Here is an 18,956-nt window from a genome sequence, read left to right as displayed (position 1 = left end):
CTAGAAATGGGAAAAACATAAAAATCGCAATAAAAAATGGTAATGGCCACATTTTCGAAAAAGCTCTCAGGTTCCGATAAAAAGTTTTTATGCTCTTATGAGGTGGTTTTTCAGAAGTTTCGATATTGAAGTTTCTTGCAAAAGTGCAATGGAAACACCCTTTTTCCCCCTTTTTCTCAAGTTGTCATAACAACGCACCTCCCTCACCTCCTTGTACGTGTCCACTGCCACAGACTCTGGCAGGACGGCTGTGAGTGGGTCAGAGAGCAGCAGGAGGGAGGGGCGGAGGTCTGTGTGCATGTGTGAGAGTATGTGGGCTGGACATGATGATTTTCATTCAGTGTTTTGTTCCTGCCTGTTTTAAGTTAGCGTGATCACGGCCGACAGTTTAAGCAGTGAATAAAAATACTAATGTTCAAGAATCGGCATCATCATGAGTGCAGCTTCCGGACGGACATTATGTTTTACTTTACTCAAGTTGTGCGCAACTCTGGTCGTAATGAAAACACCGGCAAGGCGAAATTGTTCTTTATCGAAACTTCAGAAATATCGCTTTTATTTTGCGAAAAAGTGTGATGGAAACGCAGCACTACTGAGTGCGACTGATCCTCAGACACAAAACAACTTCCTCCCCCCCCAAAAAATAAGAAGAAGAAACTGTAATTACTCAGTAATGTTTTGACGTACGACAAGGTTTGCAGACTTGTAGGATGTTCAGATTATTCCACAATATTTCACATCAGTCAATGGACCAATAACACTTGACACGAAGAACTCTGCTGATCTGTCAGCTCTTCAAAACATTTTCCCCTCTTTGAATTCTTTTACTTATTTTTTTTTTACATTTTACAGCCCTTTGCAGTGTCATGTCAGTTGATCACTTCTATCTACAGAAAAGTCAGCAATTTATAATTTTCGGTCGGAAACCAATAGCTATTATTGCTTCATGTCTGCTGGATTTACAAATTAGCAAACCTAAGTATGTGATATATATCTGAAAAAAAAGTATATAAAATGGAAATATTTCAGTGCTGTGTTGGGAAACTTATTCAAGAGTGTCCACCTGGCAGAAAAGAAGAGTAGTCGCAACTTTAAAATCAGAAATTTAGCTCTCCAGTGGAGTTTAAGGAACTGATGTCGGTAATACTAGCAGCAAAAAAAAAAAGAATAAAATAGAATAAATAAATAAAGAAAATATTAGATTTGGGACTACATGTATTCAGATGATTTAAATCAACCTAAGAAAAAAATATTTTGAACAATAAAATCTAGTTCAATTGTTTTTTACCATAAGACATTTTGACGTCTATGTTTTGGCTGCTGGCTAATACATCGTTTAACTTATCCTCCGCTCTGTCGAGTTGCACCAGACTTTAAATATTTTGAAATGAGCACCTCAACTCAAGCTTAGACTTTCAGTCTTCTTCTTTGCTTTCAGGTCGTTTCTTGTTGAGCTCAGCTCTGCACCAAGACCACAGAAGTGTATCTCAGGTTGCGTCAGAATGGATCCACCTGAAAGACACCTCCTCCTGTCTCACCTTATGGTACCAAATGAGCAGCAGGTAAGCGAGAGGAAACTACAAACTACTGCTTTTAGCACTCCTTACAGTCTGTGACAACACAGAGGATGCTCTACATCCGCTTCATCCTGTTTGGTTTCCCCATTGACTTCCTCAAGAAGTGTGCACAAATGTCATTCAGGCGTGAATCACCTGCCTACTTTGTGCAAGAAGAAGAATGTTCTGTGGCAGAGTTCACTCCTCCTCCTTACACAGATCTGTGTCAGTCATATTGGAAAGACGTGATATCTAAAATAGTTCAAGTTTCTTTAAATATCGTTCCCCTTGAAAGGACTTTGACGCTGCACATACTTCATACCACTGCCTGCCATTGTCATTATGATACTACAACTAAATAAGCAGCGATAGGACTACCAAACCAAACCAGACATGACGTCCTCCTGATGTTCCACAGTGACTCTGGGACACTGAAGGTGATCCTGCGATCAGGTCCATCAGAGGGGACTTTGGTCTTCAGCAGTAGCAGCAGTGGACACAGCTGGACCAGAGTCTCTCAGACTATAGATGGCAACAAACCTTTTCAGGTAATCAGTCCAGCTGAGTTGAATAAATAATAAATAAATAGATGAATAAAAAGAAAGAGAACCAAACCATTATCTTCACTGACTTCTCCAACAAACCTCCTCTCAGCTGCTCATTGATGCAGAGGTGAACAGCAGAGAGTTTATCGCTGTTGATGACATCAGTGTCACACCAGGACCTTGTCAAGGTGATTATGTTTTTACATCTGTAGTTTCTTAATGAAATGTGTTTTTTACATGTTAATTAACGCTTCTTTCCTTTTAGTTAATGAAACTACTTTGGGATTCGTTGGTTGTTCATTTGAAAACGGCACATGTGGCTGGGACGACATCAGTGAAGGCCAGGTTCAGTGGGTGAGAGGAAGGAATGCTACTGGGGATACTGGACCCTCTGTTGACAACACATTAGGAAATGACCTAGGTAAGACCAAACCATTACCTCTTACTGGTTTATGAAACATCAAACCTCACCTGTCTTTAAGTTGTCCCTTGATACCAGATGATAAGTGGTCAGTTTTCTGCAATATAACGTGCTGTGTTAACATCAGCAAACTCTGTTTCTGACCAAGGAAAGTGTTCTCTATAAGGGGGGCAACGTGGGGAAAAGATGTCAGGATCTAGATTTTATCAGAATAGTTTTTTATGATGTTTTTAAGACTATTTGGACCTGAAAACAACATTTTTAGCTCCTAATAGCTTAGATTTTTTTCTTTTTCTGCACATTTCTTATCTCAATCTAGTTTTGTGTCCTCTGTTTTTTATTTTTTGTTTTGTTTTTGTTTTTGTAAATAAACTCAATTCACTCATCATTTTTAAGCAGATATGTCAAGTAACTAAGTAAAAATACATTTTTACTTTAATTAAGTAAAATTTGGGGTAACTATACTCAACTTGAGTCATTATTTTTTAGCCAACTTTTTACTTCTATGTCTTACATTTTCAGAAAAATATCTGTACTTTCTACTGCACACGTTTTGAAAATAGCTTCACAACTCCTGTTTCATTAAAGCCGGTCATTGTTCAAAAAGACACACTCCAAAAAAAGTAAAAACCTATCCTAAAATCGCTGAAATCGCGCTATCCGGAAAGAGGCAATTTGATTGCGGATGGATAAGATGCTTTTGACCTTAGTGGCATTTGTCCCCCCTTTAAGATACTTTTACACTTTAAGTAGTTTTGAAACCAGTACTTCGAGACTTCTACTTAAGTAAAAAGCTTGAGTAGATACTTCAACTTCTACAAAAGTCTCTTTGAATCCTAGTATTTATACTTCTACTTGAGTAATGAATGTGAATACTTTTGACACCTCTGTTTTTAAGTATGTTTATTTACATAAGTCAGCTGTAGGAGTTCTTCAGTTATTGCAGAATGTACAGAGCTGTAGCTTTATACAGGTAGCACAGTCCAGATGTAGTTCAGTGAGACGTTACCAGATATACTTCAGTTTTGTTTGTGACCTTAACAGAAAATATAAATGTAAACATAATTTTGAACATGACTCATTTTCATCCCATAATTAATACCTTGTAAAATGAAAGCTGGGGGCTGTCAAAAAATAGACCCCAGGCCATGATTGGCTTTTGGGCTCAACTTCGGGCTTGCCTGTCCTAAAGCTTGAAAATGGGTATAGCATGCTAATGAGTAACTGTATCATGGACATCTTAGTAATACCTTCTTTGCTTTGCAGCTCAATTTTTGAACAGTAGAGATATTGTTTAATGTTGAGTCTACAACACCTTCAAGAAAATCCCCAATCTCCTTCAGAATTGTGCTAAAAGAAACTCCTGCCACCCTTTTCCCCGTCCTCACTCATTGTATCATCAACCATGGTTTCATGTTCTGCTGTTATCAGTGTAAAGGCAGAATGAATGTTAACTCTGAGGCTTATCCTGGGCTCCTCAGGTTGGTACATGGCTGTGGAGCCTGACCGTGGAGCTCAAATGAGCCCAGCTGCCATTCGGAGTCCCACCATGAAACAAGCCAGCAGCACCTGCACGCTTCACTTCTACTACAACATGTTTGGGGACGGTATGTTCTGTTTATTAAAGTGTGTGTGTGCTCTCTTAAAGGTCCCATATTCTGCTCCTTTTCTGCAGTTTAATATGGATCATTGATGTCTTCATGAAATGGTAGTAACATGTTTTGGTCCAAAAAGCCAATAAATCAAGCACAGCAGCATTGTTTCCAGGCTCTCATAGCCCCTCTGTTCAGAACGCTCTGATTTAGTGGGCGTGACCTTCATATGTAAATGAGCCACCGCTGATACCGCCCCGCTCTTCAGCATCACTGAGAGCGACGCCACGAGCTCTCAGTGCACAATGTTGAGACAACAGCGAAGCTCGTTTACCGTAACATTACAGGCTAAAACAACAGGCTAACCGCAGCTAAAGTTAGCATCCTGAAGCTAAAACAGAGACAGTGGGGACACAGGAAAAGCTCTTACATCTGCTCCACAGCACACAGCATTTAAAATACTCACATTTCCAGGGTCTGAGTTTTGTTGGCGGATGGTTGGTAATGCGCCTGGATTCATGACCTGTCTATTCGCTAGCCCTCTGTTGTACTGTCCAAAGTTGGAAAAGCAGTCAGCCGTAAAGTGACTAGTACACACATGCACAGTTTAACTAAGTGTAGCTGGCACATTTCCCTCATAAATGAACTCTAGGCACTGAGTCTTGTCTTCTTCCGAGATGGGAAGCTTGAGCATGAAACTATGTGGCAGTTTACAGCCAAAAACAACCACACTCTTCTCCCCGCTGCTGGAGGGATTTCTCTCCAGATGCGGGGAGAGAAGTGGGCAGGGAGGGGGTTTGGGGGTATCTGCTCCGGTGGACCAATCAGGTCAGACTTGCTCCTGATTGGTCAAAAAAAGGGAATCCCTGACGTCTGCAAACCCCCAAAATCCAAACAGCTCATTTAAGGTCAGGATTTTACATTCACAAGCACTACTAAGTACAGGTTTTGTCATTAACTATCACATTTGTGGGCTGGGAGGAAAGCCAAAGACCCACAAATTTCACTTAAAGACTCAAAAAAGGGATTTTTGCATAATACGGGACCTTTGATATGGGACCTTTAATATGGGACCTTTAACATGTGACGAGATGAATGTACCTCTTTTTTTTTCTTACAGACATAGAGGAGCTCAGTGTGCTGTTAATGGAAGGCCCCAGAAGCACTGCACTATGGTGGCTTTCTGGTAACCATGGAGATTCATGGCATCACGGTGAGGTCAGAGTTGGGCGAACCCCTCAGGATTTCTCTATCCTGCTGGAAGCTTCTAGAGCTTTCACTTCGCAGGGACATGTAGCTATAGATGACATCAGCTTCGCTAACTGCACTCTGCCAGGTAGGTCACCTGCTCTGCTCTGCTCTGACTGTCTCCAGCTCACATGCTCAGTGTGGTTTACTTTCATGCAGTGTTTGGTTTACATCACAGAGCCTCAGCCGCAGTGTCCAGAGGGTTTGTTCAGGTGTAACAACAGTGTGTGTGTAGAGCACAGCCAGAGGTGCGACTTCAGTGATGACTGTGGGGACTGGTCTGATGAAAACGGCTGTGGTGAGGTTTCACAATGACTTGATCAATCAGGAAGATGCCGAACAGATTTATGTTCCTTCTTCATCACACTCTTTTTATCCTGATCACAGAGCAACAAGGTTTTGAGGAGCGCTGCAGCTTTGAGCAGGGCTTGTGTTCCTGGGCGGGAAGTGATGTGGACACGCCTGAAGCTGAGTGGATCCGCTTTAATGGAGAAGAAGCTTGGCCTAAATATGGTCCTCCTAGAGATCACACCCAAAACTCTGCTGCAGGTATCACACACTTAAGATGTTTACACAATCCCCAAGTTGTGATTAATAACTTTACCAGCGTAACTAATGCTGAGTTTAACCTTTCCATCATACAGGTCACTATGTCATCCCTGGGACTCACCTATCAGAGAGTCAGACGTCAGAGATTCTGTCCAGAACTTTACTACCCAGCTCAAAGTGTACTGTGAGTATGGATTTTGTAAAGCGTGTACAAAAGATGCATCCACGATATACATCCCATTTTCACACATGCCTCTCTCGTGGCACGTTTTATCCATGTAGGTAAGATTCTTTCACTTCAGCCTGAATGATGCTGCAGCCAGGCTGACGGCCCAGTTAAGGACACAGAAGTCTGGCAGCGATGACTCTGTGTTATGGCTCAGAGGCGACTCACAGTCCTACAGCTGGCAGAGAGCAGAGGTCACATTCTCCTCCTCTGTTAATAGCAAGGTGAGTGAGCTCACAAGATGAAGCTTCAGTAAACAAGACATTTGTTTATTTCACTCAGACTTCTAATACCTCCATAAAAAGCCCTGTGGAGCTTTTTATAGAAACATTTTTTATCATGTTTTTTTCTCTTCCTCTCTTCCTTCCCAGGTTGTCTTCAGGTATGAAAGGGCTGAAGAACCCAGGGGGCTGGTCGCACTGGATGACATCTCTTTCTCCAGAGAGTGTTTATTTGACCCTGACAACAACAAACTCCCTGACACATCACCCACCTCTGCACCACCTACACCCTCCCACCCACCCACTACTCCAGGGTCAACTTCACCTGCACCCCCCAACCCCTGTCAGGTAAACTGCGCCACTTTGAGCTCATGAGGCGATCTGTGAAACTTAAAGCATTTCCAGAAACATAAACCCACACCTGGTGCACTCATTGTGTTGCAGGATGATGAGTTTTTCTGTTGGCGCTCAGCTGGAGAAGTTTGCATTTCAGCCACTTTAAAGTGTGATTATCATCCAGACTGTGAATACGGCGAAGACGAGGATGGCTGTGGTAAGCTAAGAGTGAGATTATGTATGAGTGATTAGTGGGGCACAATTTATTTGTAAATAATAGCTTCTGAGTGAGGAAGAGGGATGGCTACTGTTTTTTTCCAAGATAAGGTCTTACTTCATGCAGCTTTCAAAGTCTGTTGACAGTTTATTTTCTTTCAACCAGGTCATTTTTCAGGTTCACCACATGTTGTCTGTCAATTTTGATGATGTGCCTTTCATTTGGCTCCTTGTGTCTCTTGACCGGTGGCGTGCACTGATTTTTTTTTTTTAACTTTTTGAGAAAAAAGAGCACAGACACCGCAGCCATTTAGCCATTTAAGAAGGCACTGAATTCTGCATAATTTTAAGGGCACCTTAGCACACGTTTTTGCCACCCAAGAGGGCAGTTTATCATGTTTTAATAACCCAAGGGGGAATGTTAACATGTGTTTTGTCAACCAAGAGGGCACTTAAGCATGTTTTGGCTCCCAAAAGGGCACTTCATGTTGTGTTTTTGCCACCAAAAAGGACTGTAGCTAGAGACGGGTATCTTTCACATTTGAAATGATACAATCGGTACGGAGACTCAATGGTTCAAATTTATGGTACTTTTGTGTGTTTATGTGGTAAAAAATATCAATTTGATTAGTAATAGAAAACAAAAAAATTCAATTTAATGTATTTATTCTACAATATATAACCTTGCAATCCTGTCTTCGTGTCCAGCATGGAAACTCTCCTAGTCTTCCAATTCCTCACGATCACAAGAGCCGCGTTTCCACCAAGCAGACTAGTTCGATTCGTCTTGGTAAAGCGCGCATTTTGTGACGTTTCCACTGACTTATCCTGGGACAGATCCCCAAAAACCGAGACGAGCCGGCCTACTTTTTTGGGACCCTTCCGTACGGGTGCCAGACTGAACTGATCCGCTTTCGGAAGGTGGAGCAACACTCTGCAGACTGTTGATTGGTCAAAAGAATTTTCACTTACCCTGACAGCGGCTGCATTTCTCCTGGCGGCACACAGTCTTCTCTGAAACAAAGTTTGATTGCACTTTGTATCAAAGAGCTACATGCCAATCACAGAGAAGACGAAATGCTGCATGTTTTCCATTTATGCTCTTTCTTTACTGTGTTGCGTTTTTCTTCTTCGTTGGATTTATTAGCGGGGTAAACTGTGTCGCGCTGCTACGGCGTCACGCTATTGTTTAACAGCTGGGGCTTTCGGCATCCTGCGTACACGCTGCCTACTAGAGGGCACAGTTTGCTGTGGAAACGCAAATGGGATCAGGCTAAACTGTGCCAAACCGTACCAAACTGTACTGTACTGCCAAACCCGGACTGCTTGGTGGAAACGTGGCCAAGGATGCCTAAACATGGTACCTTTTGGTGTTACATGAATTGGTACCTGGTACTTTTGACAGACTTTGGTTAGTACATATAAAAGTACCTAATCTGGTACTCATCCCTAACCATAGCACATATTTATGCTCTCAAGAAGGCAGTTTAGCATAGGTATTAGCCATCCAAGACAGCATTCTGATGTATGTTTTGGCTTCCAAGAAGGTAGTTTAGTGTAGATGTTTGCCATCCATAGGGCGGCTTAGAGTGTGTTTGGCTCTTTTTAGAGGGCACTTTAGCATCTGTTTTTCAACAATGGTGCAATTAGAAGGGGGTGCCTCCCCACCTTCGAATATAAAATGAAAGGAAATATATCAGATAACAGAGATATAATGCACCTAACTTCTTTTTGAAGGTTGATTTGACATGAGGGATCATTTTGTCTCTGAAGAAGCTTGTCTTTTAAAGAAAACACTGTTGGTTTTGTGTATTGGCTAACCACAATCCCACATTTGACACAGAGTTGGAATAAAAAGGATTATCACTAAGTTTCATCTTTGTGAAAACAGATTGCAGTAGTTATATTAATCACATTCACAAAAACAAAGCAAAGAAATTGAATAATTACCAAAACTGCAGCATAAAATTTGGGACAAAAAAATACATTTATGGATTATTGTTGCTTTAGAGAGATCAGATAAACCCCAGGCCTTTAACTTAGCTGTAAAAGATTTGATAAAATTGATTTAGTTTCCTATGGTCATCTATGAATTTATATTCTACCCAAAATGAAACATATAAATTCATTCAAGTACGAGATGATTAGGTACCCTTTATAAAAAAAAAATGCACCTTTCATTTCGTACTTCTCCAGAACTGGAGAGTTTTATTTTTTTTGTTGCACCAAATAACCCTTCTCCACAAGCCTATGATTCATGAACCAGTCTTCACCTCCTTTTCTCAGCAGTATTACTCACGCCTCGCTCTAAACTTTCAGGTCCGTGCACATTTGAGAGGGACCAGTGCAAATGGGCTGACACTGGTGCAGGACAGAGCAGATGGCAGAGACAGAAAGCCAGTAACAACACTGAGCCGCCCACTGATCACACTGCAGGCACAGGTGACTTTACTAATAGAAGACTTAGTAGTTAAAATGTAAAACCACAAGAAATCGTCTTCACTCACATTGAACCAGTGTTTTTAGATTCATAGAGATGTATTTGTCTTGTTCTCAGGCTTTTACATGAGGGTGAATTTCAGTCAGGGCTCCACACAAAGCGAGGCTCGACTCAAGAGTCCTCCACTTCCTCCTTCACCCCCTTACTGCCAGATCAAGTAAGTAATAATCAATAAAGTTATGGTTTTCTTATCACCCCTCTTAATTCTATATTTTATGAAACAAAGTTGAATAACTTAAGTATGAATTGCTCAATGTTTCTCCACCGCCCCTGACTTTCTGCCACGCAACTCTCTTCCCAATCCAACACTCTCCCCTTCTTCCTTCCTCCTTTCCTGAGCGCAGGTTTCACTTCCACATCAGCGCAGAGAGTGCTGGGTCACTCAGAGTGCTTATGCAGCAAGCTGAAGGGAGTGAAGCAATCCTGTGGTCACGCAGTCACAACACGGGCTCCCACTGGACCCCAGAGCAGCTGCCGCTCGGCCTGCACCAGCAGCCTTATACGGTGTTTACCAGTTAACATGTTAGAGCAATGACAGAGACATGCAGAGAGGTCATATATGACAGAAAACTTCATGCAGGGTCCAGTTAGTATGAGAATTTTGTCATTTATACAGTTATTATGAGGCTTTAATGTAACTAAGGAGGGATTTTAGACCTCTGTGGTGGTGTGTTTCTTAAACATGTCCCCATATGTCTTAATAGTCCCATGAATGAAAATCTAAGACATTAACATAAACTTTTTCAAGTGTGAAATCATTTGAACAGGCATGTATAGCAGAATGTATCAAGTGCGAAGTTGTTAGAGCAGGAGTTCCTTCACTTTCTTCCTACAAAATAAAGCTGCAAAAATCCCTCAAGGTGGTTAAAATATGTTTACATCAAAAAAACTAACTGGCCAATCTAAAAACCTACATTTTTCAATGAAACCTAAAAAGTTAGAGAAGTAATCCTCATATTTACACATCAGCAGTAAGTGTGCAAACAATTAACAATCAACAAGCAGCAAGCAGATGAAGCCTGTATGAGCTGGTTCCTGTTTCCTTTGCTGCTGTTAACTAATCTGCTGCAGCTGTTGCTGTGTTTCATCTGCCATAACTATCTCAGGGATCATGTGGCAACAAAGTAGTACAGTATTTTTAGTTCACCACATTCATATCAATGAGGACCAAATATATATAAGTAAATCCCACTAATGTTGAATGGTCATTATTACCTTTTTATAAGCACTATCATAAACATAAAGCTCAGTTTCTGGACTAGTTATGAATCTAAACCTGATGTTATTACAGTTTTATTGTCTTATTGCTGTATTAATGTATAATTGTATGCATTAGTGCTGCAAAAGAACTCCCAAAGTCATAAAGCCACTAGGAAGTGCAAGACAACATTCATATAAGAGCAATCAAAGACAAAAAATATGTAGAAACATTTGTGCAATAACAAAAAGGAGTAATCTCAGTGTATACAATCAGACTCTCACTCTGAAGACCCTCATCCTGCAAAAACATAACATGAATGATTTCTTCTTTCAGGTCTTGTTCAGTGCCATTCACGGGGACGTTGCTGTGGATGATGTCTCGTTTCTAAACTGTGAAAAATCTTACCAACCTCCAGGTGAACAAGACTTTATCTGCACATTACATGACAATTTGTTAGCAGTGATAGGCGTCATACATCAGAGCATCGTGAAGGAAGCCTGGCTGACTCCTGACCTCTTGTCTCCATTCAGCTCTGTCTGCCTCCACCTGTTCTTTTGAAGATGGTTTGTGCGGTTGGGTTCAGGGGGCTGAGGATGAGTTGGACTGGCTCACCGGATCTGGTCCCACTGGCACCCCAAACACTGGGCCTGTAGGAGACCACACCACCGGCAAAGGTCTCTTTCAATTCAAACTGAAATTTGTGTGTCACTGTAAACTTTGATGTTGATGCACTGATTATTACAGTTTGTACAGACAGTTTGTACAGACAGTGGATGATTTCCTGTGTATTCTGTAACTTGTACAGGAAACAAATCACAGCAGCCTGATGATGGGTTACAACGACGCAGTGTTAGTGAAAAGACGAGTCATAATGACTGAAAACTGAATCAGTACTGTCTGTAACACTGCTGCGCTGTCGTTCCAAAGAAAGACTCTCAGAAAACAAAAAGCAACTCAGCAGCTTTGATGAACTGATGTTGAATCAAAAGTTTTACATTTCTTCCTCTAAACTGATGATTAAGAACAGTGCTGTACTTTTGGACTTATCACAAAGTTCAGCTGGTGAAGTATAATTACACAACAGAAAGTGACAGTTTTGTTTGGCAATGTTTCACAGTATTAGCATGACTGAATGAAACGTTGGAGTCATGAGAATTATCAGATACTGTAACATAAAAAAGGGTCTTGTTGTCGACGTTAAATGCTTGTCTTGATGCTCCAGACTTTCAGAATAGCAACTGAAATCTAAGTTTTTAAACAAAATTAACTACAGGTAAACTCAAGGTGCTTAACGTCGAGGACACAACATCAAAAAGCAATGAATAACACATGCTCACAGATTTTAAATCCAGAAAGAGTAAACCCATTTTGAATCAGAGAAAGGATACAAAAATCCTTGAATAAAATCCTTCTGAAAAGCATTTCTGCACCTAGGGATCTGATTCTGGGTCCAGTTAAAAGATTCCTTCTTAGGACCCAAGGGGTCTGATTGAATCTGTATTAAGCAGTGAAGAAACAGGGTGATGTGTTTTCTTGTTAAAAGTGTTCAAATAAAGTTCAATTAACCTTCCCACAGCTTAAACATAAAAGGAATTTGTGAGAAATCGTTACATGTACATGTTTTATATTTGCTTGTGTTGTTTTACAGGAAAATATATTTACATCAACAGTGCCCGACCAAGTGTGAGGGGAAATAAAGCAGAACTGAAGTCCCTGCTGCTGCCATCTGCTGGTGTTAACGGATACTGTTTCAAATTTTGGTTCCACATGTTTGGAGCAACTGTGGACTCTTTGAGGATGCTTCTGCAAACAGCTGAACCCTTGCATAAAACAACGGTAAAACATGCATGAAGCTGTTAGTTTAATCTGTATTAGATATGAAGTGAGGAGACAACAGAGGTCAGAGGAGGCCACTTTTTAAAAATCAGAAAACTGTTTGAGTCTGGACACATGACTTCCCTTCTAAAGAAAAACGGCTCTGAGGTTGATTGAGAAATATTTGTGACCGTTCCCACATGGTTTTTCTCTCTCTGTTATAAATCTTTTTTGAGTTATTGTGAAATGCTGATTGCAAAACAACATCAATGCGTTGTATAATGAGTGCAAGCTGCACAGTTTCTGTGCATACACAGTGTTGCAAAAACCTCTTCACATCCTCATTGAGACGAGTGAATCAGCCTCCTGTCCTTCCTGTAGGTGTGGCAAAAATCAGGAAACCAGGGGGATGAGTGGCAGCTGGTGCAGATCCATGTGACCCTGCAGGATGTCCACCAAGTGATTCTGGAGGCCACAGTAGGAGGAGAGGCTGGAGATATTGCCGTTGATGACATTGTCCTCAGCAGTGGACCATGTCCGGCCTCCGGTAATAAGTAGCTTAAGCTTAGCAGTTAAATTTGTTGCCCCATGTACAGAGGTCACAGTCCTTCTGCAACCTTTGATCCCAAGTCATCCCTAATTCTCTTCATCCAGTATCCTAGGCTGTTTATTCTCTCCCTACTCTTGCTAAATAAAGGCATAAAAACAGCTCGAATTATGTCTCACGCAGTATTTTAAGAAATAAATCAACCAAAGCTTTTGATACTTTCCTTTTTAGATGTTTGTGACTTTGAGGAAGGGAGCTGTAACTGGCAGCAGCAGACTTCAGATGACTTTGACTGGATCAGACAGTCGGGCCCAACCTTTAACCCTAACACCGGGCCAGACAGTGACCACACCACAAACACACCCACAGGACATTACTACTTCCTGCCCTCATCTAAGACTGATGTTGCTGGCCAAACCGCAAAGATGTCCTCGCCATTTTACCCTGAAGGTAAGTCAGCCACCAGTGTAACAACTCCTCTGGTATAACTGCAGATGGAAAAATCCTCAGGTGCAGCCTTTACACAGACAATCCATAGAGTTTGTTTAATGTGATGTATGTACAGAAGAACCTTGAACAAACTTTGGTCTAGAGCAAAGCAGAGTAGATGAAAAAGCCACCCTCTTTCACCTTACAGGTCAGACTTACTCTCTGGGTTTCAGTGTTTTACTTTCTTCATGGGTGTCTTTTCTTCCAATGTGGGTGAATTTAGGCAAAAGATCAAGTGGCCCCTGAAGTAACAGCCACTAAGATGGTGTCCTCATAATGCAGCAGGAACAAACAAAAATTTACAAAATATACAATGTATTTTATGGCTTTAAAGGGTCAAAACATTCAGAATATCTTCTTTCCACGGAAAGACATTTGAGTACGGTACAACTGAAGGGCTGAATTCATTGGTTTTTAACTGCTTCTTTTTTTCTTAACTTTAAAACTACTCAGATTAGCCCCACTTTTAAGGAGTTGGAAATATAAAATGTTTTCAGGGTTTTAAATGAAAAAGCTATTTTTCTACCAGAAGAGTTTAAATTTTCTGTCAGTTAAACAGTTGCTAAATCTACTATCCCTCCTTAGGCAAAGGAGTTTGTTTGCAGCTATGGTACCACATGTACGGTGCAGACATGGGGTCACTGAACATTTACCAGCAGAGTGAAGACGGGAAACAAGCTCTGATTTTCTCCCAGACTGGAGACCAGGGCCGATTGTGGAGGTTTGCTCAGGCCTCTCTTCTGCCCCGGACTCAGCCTTACAAGGTGAGTCACACAAAGTACCACAGGAACCAGGTAGATCCTGTACATGGATACAAAGGGAGCTAACAGAGTGTATTAACTCAAACACTGTCCTCAAAAAACTTTTCAAGGCCTCATGTGCTTGCCTAAAAGTCAACAGATTGTGCCAAAACTATTCGGACCCACAAGTTCTTTACTTGTACATGTGTGAAATTCTGAATGCTGCACTTTTGCGTGACAGAGAATTATTTTTTGTGTTTGTGTATTTATCTGCGTATTTTTACGTCCTTATAGGAGGTTATGTTTTTTGGGAGAGTTTTTCTGTTTGTTTGTCTGCGAACAACATAACTCAAAAAGTTACCATCAGGTGTGACTGAAATTTTCCGGAAATGTTCAAAATGGGATAAGGAAGAAGTGGTTAAATTTTGGAGGTGATCCAGATCACTGTCTGGATCCTGTAATTTTTTTAAAGGATTTCTTATCATTCTGAGACAGGGCCGTTTTCCCCATACTGTCTGAGTATATAACACCACGATAAATGGTCAGATTGCTTTGCAAAAGAATACAAGACAAGGTCACAATAATTTCTGACAGATGTAAAAGTACGATCCAGATCCGGAGTATGAAATATGTACTGGGTCATCATCATTTTCAACACTGCCAGGTAACAAATTATTGTACCAACCTGCATGTGTTTTGTGACAATCACAGGATGTTTGGCAGAGGTCTGCGCTCCCTGAGTGCTTTTCTAGTTTCTTTATTTTGTAGAAAAATGAATTGCACAACAAAGGTTTCTTCACCTCATCTTGGGAAAAAAGAGTCATTATGGTTTTGGGTCTTGGTGTTTCAGGTCGTGGTTGAAGGTGTGAAGTCTGGCCCCACGCTGGAGGGAGACATGGCTTTTGACGATGTCCATCTGTCAGACGCTCAGTGCCCTTCTCATGGCCATTGTGACTTTGAGAACAACAACTGCGGCTGGACCAACTTGGGAAGAGAAGTGGACCAGGGTGACTGGCTCCGAGGCCAAGGAGCCTCCCCAAACCCCAACACAGGGCCCAGTGTTGATCACACCACAAACACCTCACACGGTATTCACAGTTATTTGCATTCTGGAATAAAGACTATAGAAATCTATAAAACTTGATCATACTATATGTCATCATGGCAGTGTTCATCTAAAGTTCATGTTTAAATCCAAGCTACACAAAACATGAAAACATCACCACCTTTTGATTCAATATGAAGATACAATTCTCAAGCAAACATTACTTTACCCATTCATTGTATTCACAGCAACTACAGCATTCATTTTGATGTGTTTACTGTTTTCCTGGTGTATTTAAAAGCATAATTAAATGTTCTTTATTTTTTCACTTTAAGCAAACTTACATAACTAACATACTGTAATTGATTAATTGTTAGAAATGAGAGCTTTTAATTTTGAAGCTTTAATCTTTTATTTCCCTTATTCAAAGTTGAGCAAAGATTGTTTTTGTTAAGCAAACAAATTTTGTTGCTTTACTTTCTAAAGTGTACGTGCATTCAGAGGAAAACCTAAAAATAACCCATTTACATGAGCTAGAAAAATTAGGAAAAACAAGTCTTCAGTTTTCTTTTAAAAAGAGATTCTAATCGAAACATTTTCTCCAGAAAAACAAACCAGAGAAAGGACAATTATCTATGCCAGATCGATGTCTTTATTTTGCTTTAGAAATTAATATTTGTTGTGTGTAACTGGTATTTCTGAGTGTTAATGATATGTTTTTTGACAGGTTATTACCTATATGTGGACAGCTCAGTGGGTGAGTGGGGATACACGTCCTTCCTGGTCAGTGATGTATTCCAACCGACCACTAGAGGTCACTGTCTGACGTTTTGGTATCACATGTATGGCAGCCATGTGGGGACTCTCAGGGTTTACATAAATGACAGGTAACTTATTTTTATTAATTTTTAGTAATTTCATAGTTTTCTAAATAGAGACAACAAACATAATCTGTACTGTAAAGCATTAAACTGAAAGAATTCTGGTACATGGATTCAGGAACATGCACATTGGTGGCAATGAAGAAGGGAGTCTGAAGTGGATTGAGGCGGGAAACAAAGGAGACAAGTGGATAGAAGCCAGAGTGTCTATTAAACATGAAGAAGCCTTTTGGGTACTAATAAACTTGCTTATACTAATGTTAGAGTTTGTTCATTTTAGTTTTCTTTACTTTGATGACATGATGGTTAATATTGAAACAGCTAGCATGAGAATGACACACACTGATTTACTTTACCTTTACTCTTTACCTATAACGTTAAATCTTTTTTGGGGGTGGGGTTACAGTTCGTATTTGTGTATCAGAGGGGGATGAACACAGGTGGGGACGTTGCTCTTGACGATATCATCATCTTCCCTGGTGGATGCTATTCTGAGCCCACCATTACTAATAAAGGTAACTATTCTCTTTTTCTTGCTTGCTACCCGAACAGACAACTGATAATCAACTCTGAAGTGTTTTACATAAAAAATGCTTGAACCCTGTTCCTATTTCTTTTTTCATGATCTGGTTGTGAACTAATGAAAAAACACAAACATTCAAAGACAAAATTTCTGCCCAGGTATACCCATTTATTGATAGTATTTGTAAGTTAATTTCATGTATAATGTTTGCTTGATTGAAAGGCTTGTCATAGAAAATTTCTGTTTTAATTTCATGATAAGTCTTATATTTTTGCATCCCTGTCAACAATTTCAATGAAAAGTCCAAAACCAGTGTGGTGCTCATCAGTCTCTCAGTACATTTCCTCTATTGACAGCTCCATTTTTATGAAACTTAAGATGGATAAAACAGAAAAAGATTTAAATCTTTAAGAATGATTACAAATAGAGAAAAAATAATACATTTAAATGATGTATTAACACATGCAAAGTATGTGGACTGGTACATTGCTGTAGCTCTTGTATGTGTCTCTACTGCTTTTTGGACAACTATCAGGCTCACGGGCACAAAATAAGCCACATGAATAATTGAATTCACTGTCAATAGAAGAATAAATAAATGTGGTGTTTAGTCTTTTTATCAGATTCAAGAAACACTGTTTAATACCATCATCCCGGTCCTTTCAACAAGCCTCTTTAGAAAAAAACTTTAAGAAATGTTCACTTTCTTCATGTTTTTTGTGTCCATAGATCCATCCGTGGGTTTGCCAGTAGGTCTCACACTACTGGCTGGAGTCATCATCTGCATCTTCCTCTTTATGCTGAACAGGAAGTGGAGAACAATGTACTCATTTGTTTTGAAATACCTAAGTCTTTTACATAAGCACACAGAAACATGCGGCTTTATGTGTTGGCTTACATTTCTGCTTGTTTTTCTTAGAAATAGGGGGACAACTATGGATGAATCATCTGACCACACTTCTGCGTTGGACGACTTTGAAAGCAAAACAGATGTGAGTCAGCAGGTTTAATTAAAAAAAAAACATTTGGTCCAGCCTTTGCAGAGCTCCAATTTTGAGAATGTTTGTTTTTTCAACAGGGTACACAACATGAATCTGACTTCTCCTTCTTCAACAATCTGTATGACCCATCATCATCAAATACAGCTGACTCAACTGTGGTCTCATCGGACGCTTAGTGAAGCTTAAACAAAAAAACCATACCCAGTTTTTATATAATGTTTTTTTTTCTTCAAGATATTTAAATCCATCTAAACATAAAAAATTCTGCTTATAAATAAAAATAAATGTAAGGACAGATTAGCTAGGAAGAACCAGAGGCCTTTTTGTTTAACATTGACAACTGAAAAACGAATGTTAACATATTTATTTCCTGCATGTTCTGCTTTTTACTAGCAAAGCTGAGTTGTAATGAACCTTGTAAAATGTAAGCACGCTGTGTTAACTTATATTTAGTTGTTTTTGATGTCTAACCACAGAATTAAATGGTGTGTGATACGTTGTGGAGAATAATGAAGAAAGTGTAACAGTTGTAAAATTAAAGCTTTAATTATAATTTTAAAAGTGAAATTTTGCATTCAATTAACAGTTGTCTGCTACTCACTCTCGCGGGGGTTCATAATGGCTGTATGACCAGGGGTGTATGCAACAATATGTGGGCAACAGTAACACTAAATTTTCCCCCAGGAGTAATAAAGATTTTCTGATTCTGATATCTTGAGGCTAATTTCTTTTAACTATGTGCATGGTATAGATAAACCCAGGACCTCACATTCTGGTGTTCCTCTGTGTATGAATAGCTGTTTGTATATGTGCACGTAGTCACATATTCACAACCAAATAAAAAAAGAAAAGAAAAAGTTCATGACATAAAGGAGGGTAGTTTTTTTGTTGTTGTTTGTTTGTTTTGTTTTTAATAGCAAGGGCAGTTAATTTATGGTGTAAGGAAGGACAGGGTCTCTTTATTGGTGTAAGACCTCCCTTATAACTACACAGGACCACGGTACACCGTAAACCGGTGGTGCGGATTGTACATGTATCTGAATGCAAGCAATGCTTGCAGTACAAGTGGGCTAAACCATTTTGCTTGCTGGGGGGGTGTTAGAACTGGAACATCTCCTCCGTTGTTTTACATGTAAACAAATGTCCATTGAGCTACTTAGATATTCAATTGTAATGATTTTTTCGATTACCTTTTTTGAAAATGTCAAGTTTGTCAATTAAAAAAAACATTGTATAACCGCGATTAAAATGAGTCTTCCATATATGGCGCCCTCGTGGTTCTGCTGCACTATTCCTCAGTACAA

The 18,956-nt window shown here is 40.0% G+C and overlaps 1 protein-coding gene across 1 annotated transcript in view; it reads left to right on the top strand.

Moving 5' to 3' along the window:
• The window catches only part of LOC141804240 (MAM and LDL-receptor class A domain-containing protein 1), a 28,468-nt gene extending 10,091 nt beyond the window's left edge, over positions 1-18,377 (top strand). Inside the window, exons 19-46 of the mRNA XM_074688575.1 lie at positions 1,439-1,562; positions 1,975-2,104; positions 2,211-2,289; positions 2,367-2,522; positions 4,004-4,129; positions 5,235-5,450; positions 5,541-5,660; positions 5,750-5,911; positions 6,007-6,095; positions 6,194-6,361; positions 6,509-6,706; positions 6,803-6,911; positions 9,230-9,352; positions 9,468-9,567; positions 9,755-9,914; positions 10,945-11,026; positions 11,142-11,285; positions 12,260-12,447; positions 12,808-12,973; positions 13,205-13,423; positions 14,048-14,226; positions 15,053-15,290; positions 15,975-16,134; positions 16,247-16,361; positions 16,535-16,643; positions 17,381-17,474; positions 17,571-17,643; positions 17,730-18,377. Of these exons, the coding sequence (XP_074544676.1) occupies positions 1,439-1,562; positions 1,975-2,104; positions 2,211-2,289; positions 2,367-2,522; positions 4,004-4,129; positions 5,235-5,450; positions 5,541-5,660; positions 5,750-5,911; positions 6,007-6,095; positions 6,194-6,361; positions 6,509-6,706; positions 6,803-6,911; positions 9,230-9,352; positions 9,468-9,567; positions 9,755-9,914; positions 10,945-11,026; positions 11,142-11,285; positions 12,260-12,447; positions 12,808-12,973; positions 13,205-13,423; positions 14,048-14,226; positions 15,053-15,290; positions 15,975-16,134; positions 16,247-16,361; positions 16,535-16,643; positions 17,381-17,474; positions 17,571-17,643; positions 17,730-17,828 (3,926 nt within the window). The 3' untranslated portion in view covers positions 17,829-18,377. The remainder of the gene's footprint in view (positions 1-1,438; positions 1,563-1,974; positions 2,105-2,210; positions 2,290-2,366; positions 2,523-4,003; positions 4,130-5,234; positions 5,451-5,540; positions 5,661-5,749; positions 5,912-6,006; positions 6,096-6,193; positions 6,362-6,508; positions 6,707-6,802; positions 6,912-9,229; positions 9,353-9,467; positions 9,568-9,754; positions 9,915-10,944; positions 11,027-11,141; positions 11,286-12,259; positions 12,448-12,807; positions 12,974-13,204; positions 13,424-14,047; positions 14,227-15,052; positions 15,291-15,974; positions 16,135-16,246; positions 16,362-16,534; positions 16,644-17,380; positions 17,475-17,570; positions 17,644-17,729) is intronic.
• The last annotated feature ends 579 nt before the right edge of the window (positions 18,378-18,956 follow it).

This window comes from Halichoeres trimaculatus, unplaced genomic scaffold (assembly GCF_033239565.1).
Source record: "Halichoeres trimaculatus isolate MK-OKI-2021-1 unplaced genomic scaffold, fHalTri1.1 fHalTri1_scaffold_15, whole genome shotgun sequence".
Taxonomy (NCBI): domain Eukaryota; kingdom Metazoa; phylum Chordata; class Actinopteri; order Labriformes; family Labridae; genus Halichoeres; species Halichoeres trimaculatus.
Note: the sequence above shows the minus strand (reverse complement) of the source record. Positions and strands in the feature narration are given on the sequence as shown.